The sequence below is a fragment of the Syngnathus typhle genome, linkage group LG14 (assembly GCF_033458585.1).
Source record: "Syngnathus typhle isolate RoL2023-S1 ecotype Sweden linkage group LG14, RoL_Styp_1.0, whole genome shotgun sequence".
NCBI classification, from domain to species: domain Eukaryota; kingdom Metazoa; phylum Chordata; class Actinopteri; order Syngnathiformes; family Syngnathidae; genus Syngnathus; species Syngnathus typhle.
This window is the reverse complement of record NC_083751.1, coordinates 2,814,252-2,836,734: the sequence shown is the minus strand read 5'-3', so window position 1 is coordinate 2,836,734 and position 22,483 is coordinate 2,814,252. Positions and strand designations below refer to the sequence as shown.

The 22,483-nt window shown below is 50.4% G+C and overlaps 1 protein-coding gene across 5 annotated transcripts in view; it reads right to left on the bottom strand.

The window, feature by feature from the left end:
• Positions 1-22,483, bottom strand: part of fryl (furry homolog, like) — a 33,761-nt gene that overhangs the window by 3,573 nt on the left and 7,705 nt on the right. For 2 of the 5 annotated variants that reach the window (XM_061297431.1, XM_061297433.1), the window contains exons 3-58: positions 21,395-21,603; positions 21,077-21,130; positions 20,185-20,324; positions 20,008-20,104; positions 19,452-19,531; positions 19,305-19,385; positions 19,055-19,223; positions 18,382-18,474; positions 18,212-18,310; positions 18,043-18,144; positions 16,220-16,264; positions 15,732-15,835; positions 15,466-15,574; positions 15,289-15,375; positions 15,038-15,209; positions 14,769-14,901; positions 14,593-14,700; positions 14,282-14,519; positions 14,028-14,201; positions 13,796-13,882; positions 13,450-13,718; positions 13,175-13,385; positions 12,980-13,104; positions 12,850-12,907; positions 12,682-12,773; positions 12,419-12,591; positions 12,179-12,339; positions 11,971-12,081; positions 11,433-11,587; positions 11,264-11,363; positions 10,952-11,120; positions 10,599-10,867; positions 10,375-10,515; positions 10,133-10,301; positions 9,976-10,060; positions 9,746-9,861; positions 9,534-9,684; positions 9,362-9,465; positions 9,112-9,294; positions 8,824-9,043; positions 8,610-8,731; positions 8,272-8,459; positions 7,969-8,063; positions 7,283-7,893; positions 6,946-7,214; positions 6,737-6,877; positions 6,368-6,568; positions 6,128-6,289; positions 5,956-6,030; positions 5,693-5,869; positions 4,775-4,975; positions 3,922-4,122; positions 1,914-2,314; positions 553-760; positions 316-465; positions 130-228 (exon numbers count right to left, since the gene is read on the bottom strand). In XM_061297431.1, coding sequence (XP_061153415.1) covers positions 130-228; positions 316-465; positions 553-760; positions 1,914-2,314; positions 3,922-4,122; positions 4,775-4,975; positions 5,693-5,869; positions 5,956-6,030; positions 6,128-6,289; positions 6,368-6,568; positions 6,737-6,877; positions 6,946-7,214; positions 7,283-7,893; positions 7,969-8,063; positions 8,272-8,459; positions 8,610-8,731; positions 8,824-9,043; positions 9,112-9,294; positions 9,362-9,465; positions 9,534-9,684; positions 9,746-9,861; positions 9,976-10,060; positions 10,133-10,301; positions 10,375-10,515; positions 10,599-10,867; positions 10,952-11,120; positions 11,264-11,363; positions 11,433-11,587; positions 11,971-12,081; positions 12,179-12,339; positions 12,419-12,591; positions 12,682-12,773; positions 12,850-12,907; positions 12,980-13,104; positions 13,175-13,385; positions 13,450-13,718; positions 13,796-13,882; positions 14,028-14,201; positions 14,282-14,519; positions 14,593-14,700; positions 14,769-14,901; positions 15,038-15,209; positions 15,289-15,375; positions 15,466-15,574; positions 15,732-15,835; positions 16,220-16,264; positions 18,043-18,144; positions 18,212-18,310; positions 18,382-18,474; positions 19,055-19,223; positions 19,305-19,385; positions 19,452-19,531; positions 20,008-20,104; positions 20,185-20,324; positions 21,077-21,130; positions 21,395-21,603 — 8,744 coding nt within the window. The remainder of the gene's footprint in view (positions 1-129; positions 229-315; positions 466-552; positions 761-1,913; positions 2,315-3,921; positions 4,123-4,774; positions 4,976-5,692; positions 5,870-5,955; positions 6,031-6,127; positions 6,290-6,367; positions 6,569-6,736; positions 6,878-6,945; positions 7,215-7,282; positions 7,894-7,968; positions 8,064-8,271; positions 8,460-8,609; positions 8,732-8,823; positions 9,044-9,111; positions 9,295-9,361; positions 9,466-9,533; positions 9,685-9,745; positions 9,862-9,975; positions 10,061-10,132; positions 10,302-10,374; positions 10,516-10,598; positions 10,868-10,951; positions 11,121-11,263; positions 11,364-11,432; positions 11,588-11,970; positions 12,082-12,178; positions 12,340-12,418; positions 12,592-12,681; positions 12,774-12,849; positions 12,908-12,979; positions 13,105-13,174; positions 13,386-13,449; positions 13,719-13,795; positions 13,883-14,027; positions 14,202-14,281; positions 14,520-14,592; positions 14,701-14,768; positions 14,902-15,037; positions 15,210-15,288; positions 15,376-15,465; positions 15,575-15,731; positions 15,836-16,219; positions 16,265-18,042; positions 18,145-18,211; positions 18,311-18,381; positions 18,475-19,054; positions 19,224-19,304; positions 19,386-19,451; positions 19,532-20,007; positions 20,105-20,184; positions 20,325-21,076; positions 21,131-21,394; positions 21,604-22,483) is intronic. The other 3 variants (XM_061297435.1, XM_061297434.1, XM_061297432.1) reach the window with 2 other exon arrangements.

Here is a 22,483-nt window from a genome sequence, read left to right as displayed (position 1 = left end):
ACTGATTTAAGGAATTTATTTTTAGCCCCTTGCTGCCGCTGACGCACTGCTGAGGCAAGTTCAGGCTCATTGCTACGCGGATTTGGAGGGAGGTTGTTTTTTCTTTTTTTTTTCCCGTACAGCACTTACGAGCTCCGCCGCCTCCCTCTTGGCGTTGTATGTGTCCAGATGCTCCTGCAGCTCCAGCACGCTAAATTTGAGCGTCTCTAGCAGCCCGCACGACACCAGCTAGTATAGAGAGAGAGAGAGATGTGATGTAATCCGTAATCCAAGTGGAAAAAAAAAAGAGCTGCTGGAGGGGGGGGGGGGGCTTACCGTCTCAGCATCCAGCAGCACGGTAGGGCACCGCGAGTGCGACGTCATGACCTCCAGGGAGCTGAGGAACTGATTGCCCATGCGCTGGAGCTTCTCGCCAAGGAAGTGGACCGACGCGTGCGTGATGGCACCGAATTTCCTCTGAATGCTCTGGGGGGTGGAGGGGGGAGACATCCATGTATTATGAATAGATACCCCCACTCATTTCTTGCCAGTGCGAAGGTCGCCGCGCTCTACCTGAAAGAGCTGCGAAAAGACGTGGAAGGTGTAGACGGCGGAAGATCCGTCGACGTCTGACAGCATTTGGTTGACGTGGCAACGCCAGGCGTCCTCCTTGTCGTCATAAGCGACGGGCTGGAACGCCGCCAGGATGGCCGAGAGGAAGGGCGACGGGGGCGGCGAGGCCTGGCTTTCGGGGAAGCAGTCTGCCTCACCTTCATCTTGACTGGAATGACCCAAATAAGAAGAAAACAGATGGGAAGGTGCGAAATGATTATTTATTCACAACAAACACGTGACTTCAGTGGGGTTAAAAAAAAAACAAAAAACCTGCTCGTGAGTCAAGTCACTCTTATCTCAAAGCGCCACTGTGCGAGTCAAATAAGTTGGAGCAAAATAAAAACACAATTCAAGGTACCACTGTTCTGTTTGAATTTTTTTTTTCCTTTCTTGGTGTTTACTGAGACTCTTCCTCTGGCTCAGCTCAACAGAGGTTGCCAAACCCCCGACGTAAACAAACGCTGGCCCACGTCATGATGGATTTGCTGCAGTGCTCTATCTAGCACAACAACGTGAGCAATTAGCCACTTAGCATCGGGCACTGCTCCCGCTCTCTCTCTCGCGCTGACAAACACACAAACACGTATGTACATATAAAGATTGACATATACAGTACTCACAGGCCCGTGGGACCAAAGAGCCTGAAGAAGCAGACGGAATACAAGTATCTGAAGCCGACGCTGCCGAGCGCCGCCGCCGACACAGTCTCCGTCCTCATCCCTGCTCTCCCTCGCTCTCTCTCTCTCTCTCTCTCTCTCTCTCTCTCTCTCTCTCTCAAAGCACTAGCGCAGTGCAGACAGCCTCCGCATATTCGCTCAGTGCAACTCGCGGCCTCAAAGCAGTGTGGTGGTGGTGGTGTGGGGGATTGTGATTTGAACAGTCGGGCATAAATCCTCGCAGATGGCCAGCTGCTCAGCTTACTGCCCCCGCTGTCAGCGCACAATCACTCAGAGTGACCTCCCCCCCCCCCCCCCCACGCACGACGACCCAAATGATACATGGTAGACAGACAGACGCCTCACGACGGGTCCTTCCCGTTGTGCACCGGTTGGCATAAATTCCCGAACAATCGGCCGTCCTCCAGCCGGAATTGGCCCACCTTGAGGGGGCGGGCCTACGTCATTCAAGCCCACCTGGGTGGAAGCCATCCTAAAGATAAACTGTCCCGCCAAAGTGTTCAATGCAGAGGCCGGACCAAAACAAAGACAGTGATAGCAGGGGAACCTCAACTCCGGCCAATGGCGAAAGGAAGTGTACGACTTTTAAGAATGAGATTTTTCTCGTTGTGAGGTTGGAACCCCAAGTCTTAATCCACTCACCTGGACATGCCGGAGAAGTCGGCCTCTTCCTCCTCGCAGCGCTCGTCCAGCTCCTTCAAGGCCTGAGTGACATCCTCCTCCCATACGGAGCCACAGGTGCTGTCCGGATCCGGGTCTGGGTCGAGGTCCGGGTCGAGGTCCGGCTTGGTCACCGCTTCCGCCGGACGGTACAGGGGTAGGACCGTTTGGGGTTCCTCCTCACAGAGAGACCCCGGCGGAGTGTCTATGGCCAGCGGCGGAGGGGGGGCCAGGTCCTCTTGAGGCTCCGGTGACCCGCGGGGGTCCGGGAGCTCGCACAGGTCCGGGCGATCGGGGGGCAGAGGGGGGGCGCTGCCAAAGCCCGTGTCCTCGCTGATGCTGCTGCTCAGCTCGTCGGCCGCCGTGGTCACGCCGACGCCGTCCTGCAACGTCAGCGCATCGTACATCACCGGAGTTGACTTGGAACTTTCATTAAGGCCTTTACTTAAGTAATCGAAGATGGTCCAAGTGGACGTTAAAGTAACCTTTTTTTTTTTTTTTACTTCCTTCACGTGTTAACGTTTCCCGCGGGAATGCCATGAAAATGAGAAGCGATCGATAAACATGAGGCAATGAATCACGGCAAACGGCACCCCGGTGCCAATAAAGCACACGAGGGAACGACCGTTTCGAGATGAGTCATTCTTCCATTCATTTTCTTTTCCTCATTAAGCTCCTGCACGTGCTGGAGACCATCGCAAGTAGCAAATTCATCAAAACAATCAAATAAGAGCACTTGTTTAAAGTTTTTTTTTTTTTTTTTTTTTGGTCGTGTCATTCAGTCTAATGCATTCAGCTACGCCGGCGTGGCAGACGGCCAGTACATCACGGCGGAGAGACGAGCTCCGATATTACGGAAAGCTTTTAGAAAGAGGCTGGGCCGTCCTGCAAGGGAGCGAGCCCGCCCGGGTATTGATGGGTTTTATCCGAGGCTCATTACGCTAAGAGCTGCGGCTGCGATGTCCTTGGGGTGATATTCAAAGCGTTGGCTCGATTGAGGGAAAGGAGAAAAAAAAAAAAGTTGAGAATCCATCTGGGAACACCCACTCTCGTCATTCATCCACACGCATTTATCCGGAAAGTCAATAACAAGCAGTTCACATCGTAACCAAGTTTGCCCAGTTAGAAACACAACTAATATTAATTGGTATTAATTAATTAGTTATTTCTTTAGTTCCCCTAAGCGGTGTTTAATGGCCTATGGTACTTCAAATAAGCAAACAAATGACAGTTTTAATTTTAAGAAGTGGAGAGAAATTGCTCTCTCTGCTGGCTGAAAATATATTTTTGGAGAAAATAATTTTAGTTATAAAATTCAGTAACTTATATATATATATTTTTTTTCAATTAAACCTCATCTGCAAAAGACATAGCCCATCTGTTTGAATTCTAAAAATGTAATTTAAAAAATCCAATAAATCGAAATGTGGTCAATGCAACAAGTGTTAGAAGCAGCACAGCATACACGCACACGCACACGCACAATCACGGTTAGTACACGTGACATATTTGTGAATGACAGTTAGTGTGTTGGTTAGCAAGTGCGTGGACTGAAGCCCACGTGTCATACTCACACATGCGTTCCGTGGCGGTTACGGCGGTGGCGTCCGGCTCACAAGTGTTTAAATGGGAGGATTTCTTTCTTTCCTTTCTTTTTTTTTTAACTTATTGTTATTGGTGGTGAGCAGTTACAGCTGACCTGAGGTGAGTCTTTGGTTTTTCTTGCATCTCTCACCCCAATCAAATGCCAAAGCCCCACCACAATCATTATCACCCAGCACGCGCTCCACCACCCACAAACCCGGCAGAAAGAAGAAGAGCCTTAGAAGAGCAGGAAAAGTTGAAATGAGCGCGCAGCCAAGCACCACCCCGCCCGCCCGCCCGCCCAGTGGCGTCGTGAATGAGGAAAGAGTTGAAAGCAAAAAGAGGCAAGCTAGAAGGCACCACCCCGAGAGCACCACAATTTGTCACTGCTCCCCACTGATCGCACCTCAGGCAGCTGGCTGCTGGTGCTGTCTGAGCGGGCCGTCTCCAAAGGGGGGCTATCCGGACGTGGGAAGGGGGCCGCACGGCGGAGGAGCGCCAGGGCCGAGGCCTCGTCCACCGGGGCGCCGCCCGACGACTCCTGGGACTGCTGCAGGGAGTCCACGTGGTTGGACGTTGTGTCGTCCGTGGCCGAGTCGCTGTTGAGCTGGGGGGGAAGAAGAGGAGGAGGACATTATTAGGGAGGGTCCACTACTAGTGTCTGAACATGTGCGTTATGGGGACAAACGTATTGGGACAGGAAGTAGAAATGCAAGGAAGTTTTGCACTTGTGCATATAGGCGAAGACTTTTTTTTTTTTGCATTAATCGTGCAGGTTTTTTTGTATTTAATCATTGTAATGAACCAATTTAGAAATCTTATTTGTTTAATCGGTTGAGCAAATGTTAAGTTGATTGATTGCAGATAATACAACTGAGATTATTCATCCACAATCTTTTCACATTTTTTTCCGCTAATCTTATTTTTTGGAGTACTCTATAAATCAATCCCTGATGCACTCATAATACACATTTTCTGCTCATATTTTTCAACTCCTCTTCTGCAACTATGCCATACTTACCGACCGGAAAGGAGGGAAGGCGACAGAGGGCTTAAAGAGGGGCAAGCTACAACCACTGCGCCAACAGAGGTTCACAGAAGGGGGCGGGGCAGGGGGGGAGCACCAGCCAAGAAGCAAGCACCAAGCCCCTCTCGTCGCAACACACACTCTCAAGCACATATGCAGCCGGCTGTGTGAGGAGCATGGCAAGTTGGGGGGGGGGACTGTTTTTATGGACCCTGATTAGAGTGCGACTTACGCGGCCAGAGCGGTTGAGAATCTGGCTAACGCTCAGTACCTCCTCCTCGGACGACTCGTCCGTGTCCTCGTGGTTGGTGAGGTTGAGGCTGGGCGTGCTGCCGGCGTACTGGCACTCCTGCAGAGACGGCGTGTCCCCCTTGTCCATGCTCTCGAGGGAGCGCCGCCGGACACCCCAGTTGAAGTTGTCCATGCTCTCCCCCTGCAGGACGAGCGCAGGCGCAGCGGTGAGGCCGAGCAGAGAAGTAGGCAGTCGCTCGGCTACACAAATGCATTCACACACACGCCGTGCGTTTAAGTATTGCTCTCACACACACACACAAAACTAACAAAATAAAGTGAAGCATAGCTGTGATTGTATATGAGGAGAAAAAAAAAAAAAAAAAGACACGAGACACGGGAAACACCAGACGGAATACATCCAAAGCAGAGTACACATATACCAATAATTGTAAAAATTGTTTCAGCTTTCCGATTCAAGTCAGCAAAGCTGTGATTATCGCATCTGATCTGCTTTGCTTGCTTGGGGGTGAGCAACAGATGTCCTGTGTTAGCATACTGCTCCCCATTGGTCAGTCTTGGCACTACAACAGAAATGACCAAGTCCTGTCGGCTCATCTGAACACCAACATGGCAAGAGCCATCGCAGATTCCGAAAATCAATCGAGATTTAAATTGGGGTAGATGTGTAGCCCGCCTAAACTGCTCTCAGACTTACCTGCAACTCCTTGTGGCAAAAGAAGAGAAGGAACACGGGTGTTATAAGACACTCGGGACAACTAAGGTACACGCTAAGTACAAACGCGGACAGGCTCTTTGTGTGGAGTAAGATTAAACACTTGGAGTGAGTCAACATGGAGAGAAATTGGATGAGTCAGATTCCCAGAAAAAGGTGTCAAGGAATTTCGCATTTCCTCACCTCGGCGTCCTCCAGCTCAATATCTAAGAAGTCAAAGTCCTTAAAGACGCCAAACTGCTGCTCACTGCCCATCTCCTCCGCCTGTGATTCCTCCTCTCGTACCGCCTCCTCCACGGTCGGGATCAGACTGGTCTGCTGGTCCACCGAGTCCAGGTCCTCGCTGGATGAGAAGACCACCTGCGTTGGTGGGGGAAAAGGAAAAAAGACACGAGTTTGCTATAATAACAAATACTGTTCGATATAAAGTAGGAGTCTTATCTTACTGATGGATTTTTGGGAATGCCAGTGTCTGGACCGCACAGACACAGAACGTTCATAAGTCTCTCTCTGGTTCTTCTCTGTCAAGACAAAAAGAAAACAGGGAAGACTCAAAATCCAGCTGGAGGGGAAAAAAAAAAAGCTAGGATCTTTTTTTTTTTTTCTCCATCGTTATACCTGAGACAGTTGCGGCCTCTTCCAGCTAACCGGCACCAGACCGTTGGAATTGGATCCGGAGGATGTGGAGGACGTACTCCTTGTGACGGCGTTCATCTGAAGTTTCCCGTTACGTCCGGCCGCCGTGCGTTGATCGCCATACTTATGTCCGATGATGGGCGTCTAGAGAGTCACACGATTGGTCAGTTCATAACATTAGCTTAACTTGAGCTGCCTCTAAGAAACCCCAAAGACGTTCACCTCTGAGATGTCAAAGTGGAAGTCCAGCGTCTTCCCGGGCAGCTCCTTGGAGGAGTTGTTGAAGATGCGCGTGAAAGCGATTTCCGGCGAGCCGCACGACTCGCTGCTGTACGAGCGTTGCACGTCGTCGGGCACCACCAGGCTGGCCGAGCGGGACACCACCAGCTTCAGAATATTCTGCGCCTCCTTCCAGTGAGCGCTCTGCAAGGGAAGACGTGCGGTCAGACGCAGTCGAGCAGAGTTTTGGGCGGAATGCGAAAGGGAAATATTTTCATCCGTCCCTGCCCTGGCTCACAGCGGTTAAAAAAGCAAACGGCGAGATTAGACACAAAAGGGCTACGCTAGTTGTTTTAGGAGGCGGAGGCTGACCTGGACATATTTGCCGATGATCTTCATTATCTCCAGGTTGAACTGCTTAACCGGGGCAGCCGAGAGGTCGATGTGACTCAGCAGGCTGTAGATGATCTGCAGCAAGGACTGCTGCATGGCGGGAAGGCCCTTCTCCAGCAGCTGGTGACAAAACACTCGGTCAAACATACAGACAGAGGTCAGGGGATGCCTTTTTTTCCTACACCCACCTCGGCCAAATAGGTGACCAAATTGAGGGTGATGTCGGCGAAGGCGTCGTTCACGTAGCGGCACACCACGTTGATCCAGTTGGCGCAGTCGCGCGAGTAGCTGTGCGTGCTGTACAGGCTCATCATGTGGGCCAGGTTGCAGAGCGTGGCCGACTTGTCGTCGGCGCACAGCTTGGCGATCTTGTCCGCCGTCTCCTTGCAGAAGGCCGTGGGGCTGTCAAAGTGCTGGATGAGGTGCGGCAGCAGGCACAGGATGTTCAGCGGGAAACCTGCGGCAAGACCCACGCCAGTTATAGCCGGCTGAATGACGAAAAAATAATAATACAAGTCGACTTGCCTGCCAGTTGCGAAGGGTCGACCAGCGCGTGCCTGGAGACGCTGATGAGCTTGCTGAGCAGCTGGATGGTGAGCTCCTGGGTGGCGGTGGAGGTGAAGCCCTTGAGGAAAAGCTGCAGCAGCCCCGGGAAGCTGTACCACTTGAGCTTGGCCTGGATCCTCTCCAGATGCTCCCTGTTGTCCTCCCGCTCCAGAGGCAACTGGCCCAGCAGCTTGTTGAGCAGCCGCAGCGCCAGCAGGTACTCAAACTCGTAGTCCGACTCCAGCAGCGAAGCGGCGATCCAGAACACCGTGGCCATGAGGTTGGTGGGGTCCACCGGGGGTTCGGCGTCACGGCCCGGGCCGCCGTTGCCACCCGGGCCCCCGCCGCCCAGCGCCGATAAGCTGCGGGTGCGGGCCAGGTTGCCGTGGCTGCCCACGAGGCGGTCGGCCACGTCCAGGGTGTTACTGCGCCGCCGGTCCGCCCTGCGCTCGCCCATCAGGCTGGTCCGCAAGGAGTTGCTACGATTATGGACGCAGTGGAACACCCCGCCGCTGCTCAGGTTCAGCTGGCCCGTGCTCTTCCTGTTGGCCGCAAATTTGGGCCCCAGCAGATGATCACTAGTGGAGGTTCTGAGAGGAAGAAATGAGCAAAAAGCGCTGAGATGATGAGCCCGCTACGGGTACACGGCAAACGTCGGGACGTACTGCACTAGGGCGGTGAGGAGGTCGTAGTTTTTGACCGTGTCTGCCAGTGTGTCGATGCCAGATTCCAGTGTGAGAAGAAGTTCGATGACAAAACCCTGAGGAGGCAAATGTAACAATTGACTTCTTCGATAGCTTAGCATACAGCATCCAATAATAATAATAATAATAATAATAATAATAATAATAAAAACACCACCATGTTTAACTTTAACAGGTTTTCTGCCTCAACATGCCACTAGATGGCGCCTGGGTGGTACGTTATTTATTTCCATTTTCAGAGCCACAAGTTGAATAGGTCCTAACCTGAGCCTCCTCTCCAGGGTCCCCCACAGTCTCAACCAGTCTGGAGAGGATGTCGGACAAGGTGGCGGGAGTGAGCGGCTGCTTGAGCGCCCGGAATATCTGGAAGGAGCGTCCGGCGTAGTGGCGGGAGGAGCACGACAGAGCCGTCTGCAGGGCTACGTCGCTCAGCAGAGAGTCGAGCTGAAAACCTGGAGCGAGGTACGCGAGACGTGCAATAAAAAAATAAGTGGTACGACAGTAACGCTAGTGGCATACTGTGAAAACCATTGAAATCAACAACGGCGCCAAAGCACACATTTCTGTGATATTGCCGGAAAGACTGTCTGGAGAAAACACACCTGGCTGGGAAAGTTTGAATACATTCATGACATGTCGGACAAACACGCTCAGCTGCTCGGCGCTCTTGATGTTGGGGTTTTTGGGCGACACGTCCTCGTGGTTCCAGAGTGGCCCGCGCTTCCTAACAGAGGGGCGGGGAGGTTCAAAAATTAAATTGGGGGAAAAAAAAAGGAACCGCCGCCACCTCAAATTGATGCAATGAGCGCTTCTGACCTGGAGGTGATGAACTCGATGAGCGCTTTGACCTTCTCGTCCTTCTCGGCCGTGGCGTCCACCTCGCTGAGGATGGACGGTGACGTGTGGGACAGGTGCGACAGGTGGGACAGGGACGAGCCGCCGGCACCCAGGCTGATGCTGGACGACGTGGAGCTGGAACTGAGGCCCGAGTCCGTCACCGGAGACGGCTGACAGTCGGGCAGCAACTCTTGGACGCCTGGCACCCGCAAGCACACAAAGTTAAATCCACACAAGGGGTCGGTCTCCAGCGACAGAAGCGGCAACCTGTGAAGTGGAACTCGGGCGGCGGGGGCTTGACAGTGAGCACCCTGGGGTCGTTGAACTCCCTGTTGCGAAGCAGGACCATGGCCATGCCTTGAACGCTGCTGTTGGCTCCCTGCACGATGAGCAAGTGCAGCAGGAGGCGCTTGCAGTGCTCGTACACCTCCGGGTGCTGATGGTCGAACCCTGGCGAGGCGACGGTAGCGACATTAGCGCCGAGCCGGACGGCAAGCCGCATTGACGAGCGAGTTACCGATAAAAACGGCATGCAGCAAGAGATGCAAATAGGCATTCCACTCCACTTTGACGCCGTGGTCCACTATAAGGTCGGTTAGAAGGATGACGGCGATGTTACACCTGAAACAAAGCACATTTGTTACTTTTGGCACCTACCTCAGGTTCGGTGAGGGGTCCGGGTGGCGTACCTGTGCAGTGCCACAGCGGGGGTGTTGGTCTCCGGCAGGTAATCCACCAGCGGGGACCAGCAGCCGCCCGTCGGGGGGAAGGGCAAAGGCTCCGGGCGGTTGTGATCCATCACTTTCAAGCGCCAGTTAGCATAAAGCGGCATGGAGTCGCCTGGAGGAAGCCATTGGTTAGCCCATCATTTGTGTTGACGCTCACGCGAGTGTGAGCTTACTTTTCTCTTCTTCGTAGGAACCTCCCGAGCTGCTACTGTAACGGGACTCCAGGCGGTGGTGCTGGCGGTTCAGGTTGGTGTTCAGACCGCCGTAGATGTCGAGGTGTGTGTAACCGCTAAGCACAAACAAACACTCGTGTTACGTCAAACCAAAATTCTCATATTTGCTCCGTGTTGATTCCCAGCAGTCTAAAATCAAACTTGACCCATTCAAGTCCAAAGATCTGCACCTGTCCTCCATGTTGGAATCTTTGCCCTTGCCGTCGTGATGAGCGTCATGTCCGGGCACCATGGTGTTGCTGCTGGACGTCGTACCTACGGGTCGAGACGTGACGTCATTTGGCGTTAGCGCTTTTTACAAATGGCGGCACTCGTCACGTGGCTAACCCGAGGCGACCGAAGGGATCTTGTAGCTGGAGCTGATGCGGTAGAACGGCGGGTTGTCCATGTGGGCGACGGCCGAGCTGACGGCGTCTGTCAACTCCAGCTCGCTCATCAACTCCTCCAGCAGCTGCATGGTCTTGTCTCGGCCCAGGTACACCACCACTCGCTTCACCTGCAGAGACACGGGTGAGTGCTGGGCAGCGGGCGGGGCGGGGCGTGCCCAAGATATGCAAAATGAAACTCACGTAAGGCAGGAGGCTGGGCTCGCTGCTGACTCCGGACATGCTGATGAGGAAGTGCAGGATTATTTTGAGGTTCTTCGGCCAGCTGTCAGCTAAAGTGGTCCACACGTTCTCGATCTCCGACCAGGCAAACTCGTCCCCGTACTGCAAAAGAATAAAAAGTCAGCCTGTCCTGTCAGTTGATTTCCCTCCCTTGGTACTTCCTTCATATATTTTTTAAAACCCACCTTGGCCGTCATGAACATGAGGTTGTTGAGCACCATGGTGGTGGCCCGTGGCGAGCCCCATCCTTCCCCGTGCAGCCAGCGCCGGCTGTTGACCATCATAACGTCGCCCTCTGGCACTTCTTCGTCCTCCTCGCTGCTGCCGGCGTCCTCTGGGCGCCGCGCGACGGGCTTGAAGTCCACCAGCTCCACGTTGTTCATCCAGGGCAGTAGGTAGTGCAACATCACCTGGCGACCGCCGGGGTGCGCCGTTTGGATTCGCTGGCTCACCTCTGCATACCCAGGGAAATGTCGGAAATCGGTTGAGAACAAATGAAAAAAAAAAAGCAGCAATGGGCTAAGAGTATTGGTAAGACCTGCGAAGATGGGCAGCGTGAGTTCTGGGTACGTCCTGGCCAGCTCCTCGGAGAGCTGGTAGTACGACACGGAGTAGAGGTGCGGCAGAGGCGAGGGCGGCGTCAAGATGCCGTCCGTCCGAAGGATCTCCAATTTATGGGCATAACGGAAAAACTTGGGTTCCAGGATCTGTGCATGTACAAATAATGTAGACATACATTTATTGGGAAAACATAGTGAGACATTCTCAATGTTCGATTATTATTCTCAATCTATTATTACGTGACGTTAATTCACAATCAAATAACGAAAGAAGAAACCCTGACACTCACCTGTAACAGTTGCATGGCCACCTCGTAGATCTCCCTGGAGGAGTCGGCCGCCTTGAAGAGAATCAGGTTCAGCAGCACCACAGTGTCGAACTGATAATCCCTGAGAACAACAACCGGAGTCTAAGAAACAAAGCTAGCAGCAACCGCAAAGCAGCACGGCGTTCCATACCTGTTATGAAAGACGTTGGCGATGGCCCGGAAGCAGCCGGCGGCCACGCGGCGGGAGCCCGTGTAGCAGCGGTCCACAGCCCAGAACATCAAGTTGCTCTGGTCCGGGTTCAACTCCAGCAGCAGCATCACCGCCTCACAGCCCAACTGGTGAACCTGAAGGAGTCCGTTGATTAGAAAACGGCTCGAACGAGAGAATCCTGTGAAGGTGCGCTGTACCCAAAACAACACTAGAGGGAGCTCGCTGCACATTAAGCGTGGCGTGACCTCAACCTTCTGGATTACGCCAAGCAAAACACACTGGCTCATTGACATAGCACCTATGTTATGCAGTTAGGAAGCATTATGCAACCACATTGCACTTCAGACCATTCTAATCGTCGACCGAGTGACTGCACAAAGGCGTGAAATTCAAAAAGTCACACCACCAGAGAATAGAAATGGGATTAACAGTTTTTTTTTTTCTAACTTTGTTTGCTCCGATCTTGTTTTTTCTGTTGACCCCACATTACGTTGAAGGATTCTTGATGCTGCGGTACCTTCTTATCCTGGGAATCCAGAATGTTGTCCAGCCACTTGTAGAGGTAACCATCAGAGGAGAGGCCGACGTTGTCGGCGACGGGCCCGCAACACAACACAGCAGACATGGCCTGCATGGGAGGAGGATTCCATCACATTTCAGCCTCTGTGTGTTGATAGTTTTGCATCCTCTGGTTAGCCAGAGGACTTGACAAACAAGTGTCCTACTTTTAATGCACAGTATTGATGGCGGTTGATCTGCATGTTGCGGTCGCTGTAGCGGTCCAGCGGCGTGAACATGATGCTGAAGGGCCCGGCCCAGTGGCTGAAGAGCATGAAGAGGCTGTGTCGCAGCGACTGCTGTGGGAAGATGCTCCGACGCTGGTGCACTGCGAGTGACAAAAACGAGGACATGTACTTTTCTCCATCTTTTCAACCTCATCGCCGGTTTAGGAGATTGAGGAATACCTGGAACATTCTGGATGATGTTTGCCACAAGCGCGCTGAAGTGACAACGGATGTCCTTCAGCGTGTCCGAGTCCTTGTCGTTTTCCGCCTCCAGCAGCTGCCGGGTCAGGTCCACGTACTCGAGCAGCGTGTTGTTTAGAGAGTGACTGTCGCCATCTAAGCCCCCACTAGCTCTGCGACGAGAGTGGGATAGAATTTGTAACCGGGATGTTATGGTCATAACAAAAATTGCCAAGTTGCAAAAACATTTTTCATTCCCGTACATTTGACTGACGACGCCGGCGTCAGCCAGAAGCTCAAAAATCCGGACCAGCTGGACCCTGAGGATGTCGCGGCGCCGGCGTCGCTTCACGTTCTGCAAAGGAAAAAGAGCATCGCCGGGTTTGATTTGGACTTCGGCGGCGCTCGACTCCTTCAGACATCAGACTTACTTCAGGTCTTCTTTCCAGAGCTTCTTTGATGATGGGATTGAGCTCCTCTAACAACTCTCTGTGGATGTAAAAGTGGCCCGATTAGCATGTGTGTTATTCACGAGCCAGCGAGAGAGGTGCTCATTCATACCTGAAGGCCACAGGGTTGGTCCTGCCAAGTCCCAGCACGAGAGATTCTGTGATATCCATATTCTCGGAGCGCATCATCGGAACAATGTGTTTGAACAGTGAGGAAGGGGATGGAGTGCCCACAATCTGGGAAGAGGGAACAGAACATTGTTGAAGATAGGTACTATTGGATTATTGGGTGGGTCGTCCTGCTGACCTTGGAATCGTAGCTGTAGCCACTGTCCGGCGTTGACGCCAGCGTCTCGGACGGGGAACAGCGGACGGAGCCCGAGGCGGACGAGGAGGAGCACGCCAGCGACGAGGACGAGGAAGCCGCGCTGCAGCACAGGATCAGGTAATTCCGCCAGAGGCTGACGTAGGAGTCGCTGCTGCTCAGGCTGTTCACTTTCTTGGCGTTGATGGGGCTGCTACGGGAGGAAGAAAGACCGTTAAAGTCGTCCGATCCCAAAGAGCATCTTTGATTGACCCTACTTGATGTCAACTTGAGGAGAGAGCAGCTGCAAGCGGGTGTAGGCAAACATCCAGGCGTAGTTGAGAGCGGCGGGGCAATGCTTGGGCAGGTTCTCCTGGCGCAGGTAGCTGGACAAGCTGATGACCCAGGGGTCCTGGCCCTGCGTGACGTGCGCAAACACCCAGATGTGCGACGGGCTCACCACGTCAAACTGGTGGCTGATGGGAGACGAGCTCCATTCGGCCAGCGACTGGAGGTCGATGCCGCTGGGACAGTACAGCAGGTTGGTCTGAAAAGGCAGTCACATTTCAACCGGACAATTCTACACTTGCCGGCCATTTGTTCTTTAACGGCACATTGACATACCTGATCGGCACCAGTGAGATGAATGAAGCTCTCCAACACCGAGGCACTCAGCCTATCCATGACATCTATTGCCAGCTCCTCATCACCCTAAAAGAGTGTTACAGAACTCAAATGACTGGAGGTTTAAGAGAGGTTCTCAAATTGGGGTCCTTGAGCGCACATTGCTCCACTAGCCGTAGATTGGGGGGTCCGTAAAATGCGATACGCTGATGACAATGATCCTCTTTATTACCTTGCCGATGCCCAGGGCAGTGTGCAGCGCGCGGACCTCCTTCAGGACGTTGACGGCCAGCCTGCGCGTGGCAGGGCGACAGCTGCAGAGCACCACCATTGCCAAACCTTCGACCACATGAAGCACGCCCAGCAACGAACGCTCCAAACAAAGAGAATGGCTGCTGCTCGAACTCTGTGAAGATTGTGTTGAAGGGCATTTCGTAGAATGGACCTTTTAATCTGATCCAAACCAAGCAGATCAACGTAACGCACCTGCACATCGTGGCTCCTGTTGCTGCTTTGCGCCACCTGCCTCCACTGACTTATAAGCTGCAGGAGCATCTTGACCGAGTTGTCCAACAGCGTGGGGTGCACGTCCGTCACCTCGCGCATGATAAAGTAGACGAAACCCGACAGTACATCCTCGCGCCACTCCGGGAAGTCCACCATGAGGGCTTGGAGGGAGGTGAAGGCCAAGCCGCGGAGCTCCTCGTCCATGTGGATGGTCAGCCTGGACGAGAAGGTTGGCAGAAATTGAGGGAGAGCGTATCGACGGTGCCACCCAACTCAAAAAGAAGACATACTTGGCAAGGAGCTCGATGAGATCTTGTCTGCTCATGCCGTCCGGTATCAGTCGGGGAATGGCAGCGACGCAGGTGCGGAACAGATCGATCTTGGGTTTCCTTTCGCCTCTGTCAACCAATCAAGCCACAGTTGAAATTCAAAGTACAACACACACAATCATGCGCGGAGAACATACGTGATCATATCCTCTGGCTCCTTGTTGGACATTTGGACGCTGGTCATGCTCATGGAGCGTCCCACCTCCTTATCCAAGTGTCTCAGGATGTTATCCAAGGCCTTCCTCACTTGCGGGTAGTACAGGGACATGCCTGGGAGCGACAAAACACCAATTAGAGATGACTCCCGTTTAATATGGCTTTGAAACACTGCCACATCCCCCAGTTACGTGAGGGTGTGCAGACTTAAGCAACTGCCATGGAGTCTCTTCATATGATTCAAACGCACCTATGACCTTGGCCTCTTCGTCAGTGAGCGTGGTGTTGAGGAAAATCTTTTTAACGCGCAGGGTGTTCCCCGAGGGCATGATGATGCTGGTGGTGGGCATGGGGGGCTCACTGTCCTTCTGCTGCAGGCTGTTGGCAATCACCAGGAAGGCTCGCAGGCCGATATTCATCCTCTGGGAGGGAGATGACAAAACAACTCACAATATATTGGAAACAGAAATAAAAAGAAAGAGTTTGTCAGTCACAGCTTACCTCGGGATTGATGGTGAAGGTTTTGTGAAACTTGCCCACGCATAGGAGGTCGTAGATGATCTCCTTCATGGCAAAGTCCAGTCTTTCCTAGCATACCGAGTCACACGAGACAATCAAGCAAAGGCAAAATGACTCATAAAAAAAAAAAAAAAAAAAATTCTTTCTCTCCAGGGCTACCTGAGCAATGAACTGGATGATTCGGACAAATATGTTGAGGGGCGTGTCCCGTGGCACCACACTGCGGGAGCCTTTGGGGAAAAGTGCTGAAACGATGCTGAGTAGTCGACTAGGAGGAGGAAGAACGAAAAAAAGAAAGAAAAGCACCCACTTTAATCTTCAGGATACAACGCTGCCTCAAAATACAACTAACATGTCCGACCAGACATGTATTCTTTATCCTCCGCAAAGAACGACTATTATTATGAACAAATGTCAGAACTAACCTCTGCGTGACAGTGTTGCTCTCACACTTGATCCTGATAATGTACACCCACAGCAGCCTGTAAAGTGACTCCAGAGCCACTCGGGACATTTTGGGGTCTTTGTTCTGCGGAGGTAAACACAGACACGCATGTGAGCAAACTGAACAGCGGTTCGCATTTAGGGCTGGATTCACACGGCTGGCTCCAAGTGGCAGAATCAATCAATTCGCATGTACATATTTTATCCACTGCGCTTGTTAGTCATTATATCCCCACGGTGCATTTAATCATTCTCACACAGCGCTTCAAACCGAATACAAAAATATATCAATCAACAAACAAGACCCCAAAGAAGAGTTTCCTCCAACCTCGATACGTAATCGACTCGACAAACAATCAGCTCGAGGACAACTTTCCTCATACTTTTCAACTCGGAAGCTATTGGGAAGCCCCTCGTAAGGCTTCGCCGGGTCGGGCGGAGAGAGGCCAGACGCCACCAAAGAACTCACCTGCAGCGTCTCAATCTGCTTTCGGATGCTGTTGTTAGACGGCATCTGGAGCAGGTGGAGGAGGGGGAGAATAAAATGACAGCAGGCAAAGAATGGAGGTTGGTGGGGAGAGTAAGCACAAAGACACATCAAACATGCGAGTTATAAACAAAAAAAATGAAGAGAACAAAACCTTACATGCCAATAAAAGACGCGTGTAAAGTTAGCGATATTTGGCTTTAGCTGAGACATTTCAGGATGAACCTAAGATGAGCCTCGACAGGTGAATTTAAACTTTTCTTCAAAACTTTCAGATCACAATATAGACTGCAGCGCATTCACGGTTCATCCTGACACTCCAAAGTCAAACACCGTTAACTTTGAACTGTGAAGTATGTCACATAAGGTTAGAAGCTGTTAAAAATAAATGCATCAAAATAATGCGTTGATGATGTGCTGCGGCCTGCAATTGGAGTCACATGAGCAGAGAACAGAAGACACACACACACAGGAAGCGAGAATTTCAAATACAGTGGAACATCCCAAAAGGAGGAAAATTGAGTTTTTAAAAATTGCATTTTCTTTTTTGTCCACTTGCCATTATTTCTTATGGGGTTTTGGGAGTGTTAATTATTGTGTTGCGGACTTTTGAGGTTCCACTGTATGGTTAAAAAAGAAAGAAAGAAAGAAAGAAAGAAATGTTGGTTAAAAGGCAAACAAATCAAAGTTTTCACCCAAAAATGGACAAGCTCGAAATGATTTCTGACCCGATTTGAGGCGTCCAACTGAAAAGTGGACTGCGCCATGACGACAGGCAAATACCAATTGCTTGCCACTGATAAGGGCGGCGGGAAGGCAATTACAGCTCGGCCCGTGTGTTATTTTATACGCCGCTGTTGAGTTTTTGACAAATGAGCCCCTTGTTCTCCGTGAGATCCTTGTCTGGCGTTCCCAGCACAAGCAAAATGGCTCCCTCCATCCATTCCGCCATGCAAATACAATGGCCGCCCCGATGCTCTCATATTTTGGGCACAATGCTACACGTTGATGTATTGGGCAACAAAAAAGCTGACACTTTGCTCCTCATAACAAACTTCACTTCTACTGAGAGGCCAATAATGAGAAGAACAACAACTTGAAAATGATCCCAAATCCTGGACCAGAATTATTGCCCAAGGAGACTTATTGTTCATTCGGGGCCACCTAATAAAACAAATCACAACGATGGCACACAACTCACAACCACCAAATAATCGCCACAAGGATCAATCAACGTAAAGAGAGTCATCGAGTTGGATCATTCGGTCGGCGATTTGATTTCATTGATTTCCGTGGATTCATTCGCGGACCTGAGTAAGAAGAGCACTTGGAAATAAAAAAATTACATTTTAACATCATTTCAATTCGAAATTGTTCATCTCAAGCTTTCTCACAATTGAAGGGCAAAAAAAAAAAAAATGGTGAAGATATTGAAAATCATTTTACAAGTACCCCGCTAAATTAAATAGTAATAAATAAAGCCGACGCAAGCCAAGTGCTATTCCTGCTCAGATCTGCTGCTTGACAGTGCGAGGGACAGAACATGCTGATCTTCAAGCCGGCACCACGGGGCACACGGGTCGCGACAGAACCGCTTCTAATTCAATCAGCTGTTAGCCATCGCAACAATGAAAGCAAAACACTCACACTGTTGGGTTCTCTCAGTGAAAATACCAGCGCCGGGATTACGCAACGCCAGTCATGAGGACTCCAAAGTCAATCGAGGCATTGTCCAGCCCCGGTCCGTGGACTCGGTACAGTGTACGGATGGCGCAAACCTCAGAGAGTTGGGGGGGGGGGGTTACCTTGAGGTGCGAGAGGCAGTTTTGCAGGAAGATGTGCCAGTTGTTGAGGAAGAACTGTTTCTGGCTGACGCACAGTAAGCAGGTCACCAAGGGGTACAGGGCCTGCATCGGTGACAAAAACAGCCAGCGTCAGACAAGAACTTTAATTTGAACATTTTGCGATATTGACCAAAGAGTGCTTCTTTCTGGAGCTAAGGTCAAAGGTGGTCTGGTACAGCTTCTCCACAAAGTTCTTCAGGCACGGCACGTTGACTTCATTCTTCACCGCCTGCGGGACAACAAAGAGCAACTTAGGCCAGGAAGGAGAAGAAAGACGGCGAGGGAGCTGGCTTCACTCACGGCCGCAACTGGGATCAGAATCTCCACAAAGAGGCCGGCGAGGGCGTGTTTTATGTCCTTGTCCTTGACTTCCAGGAAGTACTGGGCACACTCCTACGAAAAGACATGAGGTCGCACTTTCAAGAAGTAACGGAGTGGAACGTGAGCCGGTCAGACTTACACGTTTGTTCACAAAATAAAAATCAATCACTTGAGAGTTGGAACCATTCCTATGGCGGGTAAGTGTTTCGTATTACGGGTGTGCCAATAAAACAATTTCCTCGCCACGCGGTGGCTTTCAACTACACGCGAGGCCGGTTGGAACGAGGATATAAACCGGCGCTTACGAGGCAACAAGTAATACTTTGCGGGGAGCTGAATGGAATCTTCAAACGGAGGCACGCGCGGACTTCTTGGCAAAACCTCTGGCAGTTATTCACCGGGTTTTATGAGGCGCGACCGGCTTTGAACAGAGCGGTAAAGTCATAAAGAAAAAAAACGTCACGTCTGGTGTGATTTAGCAAACGTTCTTATCGGCCGATTGTTATGATGACAAACGTTTTAGAGTCGCGTCCTGCGTGTGGGAAGCAGACGGCGCGTTTATTCCGCCGCCTTGACATCGAGCTTAAGCTCGGCGAGCGCTTTGTCTTCACTCGGAGGACAAATTTGGCATTCCCGTAAGACTTTCCCTCACCTGCATGAAGAGAAAGGACGCCTCGAAATCCTCCACGGGGTACATTTTGACCCGGAAGAATTTCATGCCCATGATGAGACTGATGATGCACTGCACGATGTAGGGACTCTGCTCTTTTTTCCGGAGCTCATCCAGTTCAGTGTTGAACTTTTTCGTCACAGCTAAAAACCTTTACGCACAAAAGATTAGAAATGATTCGATTTTGTGTGACTCTTGCTCACGTGTGAGAGAGAAAAAAAAAATGACTAACTTTGACTGTGTGAGAACTCCAATGACCTCTGCGTACAAGTCTGCGATGATGTGTACGTTGCCTGTGTTGGGGCCACAGTATCTGCGATGAAATAAAAGTCACGCAATTTAAAACAATCCCACAAAATAAAAAATATACTTCACTTACCCCTCTTTATGTTTAAAGTGCTTAAATGCCAGGTTTAGAACTTCGTGTACTAAAGCGTCCGGCACTGGGTGAAGAGGAATCTGCGAGAAACGCAAACAAATTACTCGCATTAGTCAGCAGTGATACTTTTTTTTCTTTCTTCGCATTGCGACATTTCATTTCCTTCAGGAGCGGAGCCAAGGACAAGTCGGAGCCGGTCTCCCGGGATGGGGGGGTCGGCTTTGGGAATGTTGCTTAAAAATGTGGATGGTCTCCTTTGGCCACGCACCAAGGAAGGCTGCAAATTGTGCGAGTGTTGATTTATTAGGAACCCCCCCCCCCCTCCAATGACAACAGAACAGCACATTCCATCAAACAATCACGTTTTGAAATGGAGAAAAACTTTCGATGTACTATTCATAGATGTAACTCATCATGGGGGACAATGTACAAGGTTTTTTTTGGGGGGGGGGGGGCTGACACTTCCTGCTTTACAGTAACCAAAGTAGAAGTGCTTTTTCTGGAAAACAATGGAAAATGCAAAGCGGCATTCAAAGCAACAAGAAGGGCGTCTCACCCGTTTGAGAACTTCCACCGACACCAGGCAAAACATGAAATCTATGGCTAAATCCCTCCTCTCCAGAAGGTAGTCTTTATCTCGGTGCTGCTCATCTCTGCAAAGTTCAAAAAAGATGGCATGAGAGGGAAATACGGCACAAAAAAGAAAAACGGCTAAGATTCTACAATGGGTCACCCTTTGGACTTTGTGCTGGAACGAGGCCTGTACTCGTATGACTCGTCTTCGGTGCCGCTTTGGCGCCGGTACCAGTCGAAGAGCGTACGCAGCAGGGAGGGCAAACAGTGTTCGGCTATGGAGCTCATAGAGCTTATTAACTGGAAAAGAGAGAGAGAGAGAGAGAGGGGGATCACAATCCAAAATTCTGATTTGTTAACCTCTGTGAAGACAAAAGTCTGACCCATAAGGATTTTCTTAGGCAGTCGCCGATATTTGTCAAAATAAAGTTCCGATAACTAATTCATTTAAAAACAATTAATAAAATTTTGGGGTTTTTTTTAAACACTTTTTTAATTTGAACACTTTAATTTTACAATTGAGATAATATTGAGATCATTTTTTTTTATTATATTATGTATTGTAATCAATAATCAGGGAGAAACTAAAACTCCAAACGCTTTTCATGTGACAACTAACACGCGACACAGTCAAACATTTTGGACGTGGCAGGCGGCGGTCAGCGGGCATGCAGGGCGTCGACCGTGGACGGCGGCCAGCGCAGTTACGCAAGCCACATGCCCGCCACTGCCCCTCGTGGCGCCAGGCAGCACGCACCCCCACCCCCACCCCCAAACAGACATACGCCAGCAGCGAGTGGCAGATTTAGTTGCGAGGATGACACAGCGCTTCCACCCTTGCTGACTTTCCCCTCGCCGTAAATTCTCCTCGTCGGCCTGGCGTTGTTGCGAACAAAGCTCTGCGGCGGGCCCCCATTGTACACACGACGGGCCGCTGAATGGGCCATTGATTGGCCGCAATTCAAATACTGCGCACAAGTGCAGTATGGAACTTGGCAGCGGGAGGTTGGCGGGTGGGGGTGGGGGGCAGGCGTTCACACTGCCGCACTGACCTGGTCAAACTGTGCATCCTCCCCTCTCTGGAGGGAGCGGGAAAGAGGTTTCTCCTGGGTGGGGGAGGAAAAGATTCAAAAGTCAACAAGGTATGTAACAGAAATTTTTAATAAATTCATAAATATATATATATATAAAGTACAATAAACTTGACTGGCTTATTGAAATTTCAAAACGGAGAGCGACTCCCTTTTATTAACATTTGAAATCTTTCAGAGCGAGGGACAATCAGCGCCGCGTGTTGAGCATTAATCGATCCTCGTAAAGCTAACGAGCTTCCGCGGCGGCGGCGGCGAGGTCGTTAAAATGACACTCACCAGCGGTTCGGCCATCACCATCTCGATCTTCTTCTCGGCCAGCACGGCGAACTCGGCGAACAGGCTCTTGATGACGAACTCCCCGGGCTTGAGCTCGGGGTCGATGGTGATAATGGACATGGCCGCGAAGTTGTGTTTTTCCCACAGGGGAGTCGTCGAGGGGGGGGCGCGCCGTCTACTCACGCTGCTGCTGCTGACCGGCGCGGAAGCTGCGGGACGAAAAGGCAAGGGGTCAAAGATCACGGAAAGTCGAGATAGGTGTTTGTGGTTGTAAAATGGAAATGGTAAATCATCTTCCCCTTCCGAGAACAATCTGCTTCTTGGCCCAGGAGCATTCAGATGACCAAATGATTGTTGATGACAAGCGTGTGAAGCGCGCCATTCGGTTATAGTTTGTATACTAAATATGAGATTATAAATGTGCAATGAATATCAGCCTATATTATCATATTTTTGTCCAAGTTTTGGCTTATTTTAGCAAATTCTTTTGTTGGATTTTTTTTTTATTTTCGGCTACATTTTTAGCAACTATATTCAGTTTTTGACTATATTTTTATAATATATTATCTGGGTTTTTTCTTTGGTCAAGTTTGTCAGTTATTGTCATAATTTTGCTCAAGTTCTTTTAAAAATATTTTTTTTTAGGTTTATGACAGTGATTCCTATCTGTTGTTTTCTACCAATTTTTTTTTCAGTTCTGTCTTATTTTTGTCATTTTCCAGATTTGCCAGTTTTTTTTTTTTTTTTTTTTTGGTCCCGTTCAGCTGTGTGTTTATTTACAATAAAGATTTCATCAACATGGAAAGCGACTATTTATAACAGCGGCCACACAAATTTGGTTGGGTTGACCATTGACCACTAATTATACAAATCAAAATTCTAAAATGACTCTGGAGAAAACAGTCATGGATGGAGAAAGTCCAGAATGTAACCATAACCAATTGCGACATCACATTTGGCTCGTTCAGAGAGAGAGACGTTTTGGAAAACAAACAGCTCACAAAGGATTTCCTTGGTACACTTTCCACAATTTATCCCGGCTAAAATATTTTCTTGGGAATTTCTTGGTATGTTGAGCACATTGCGGCG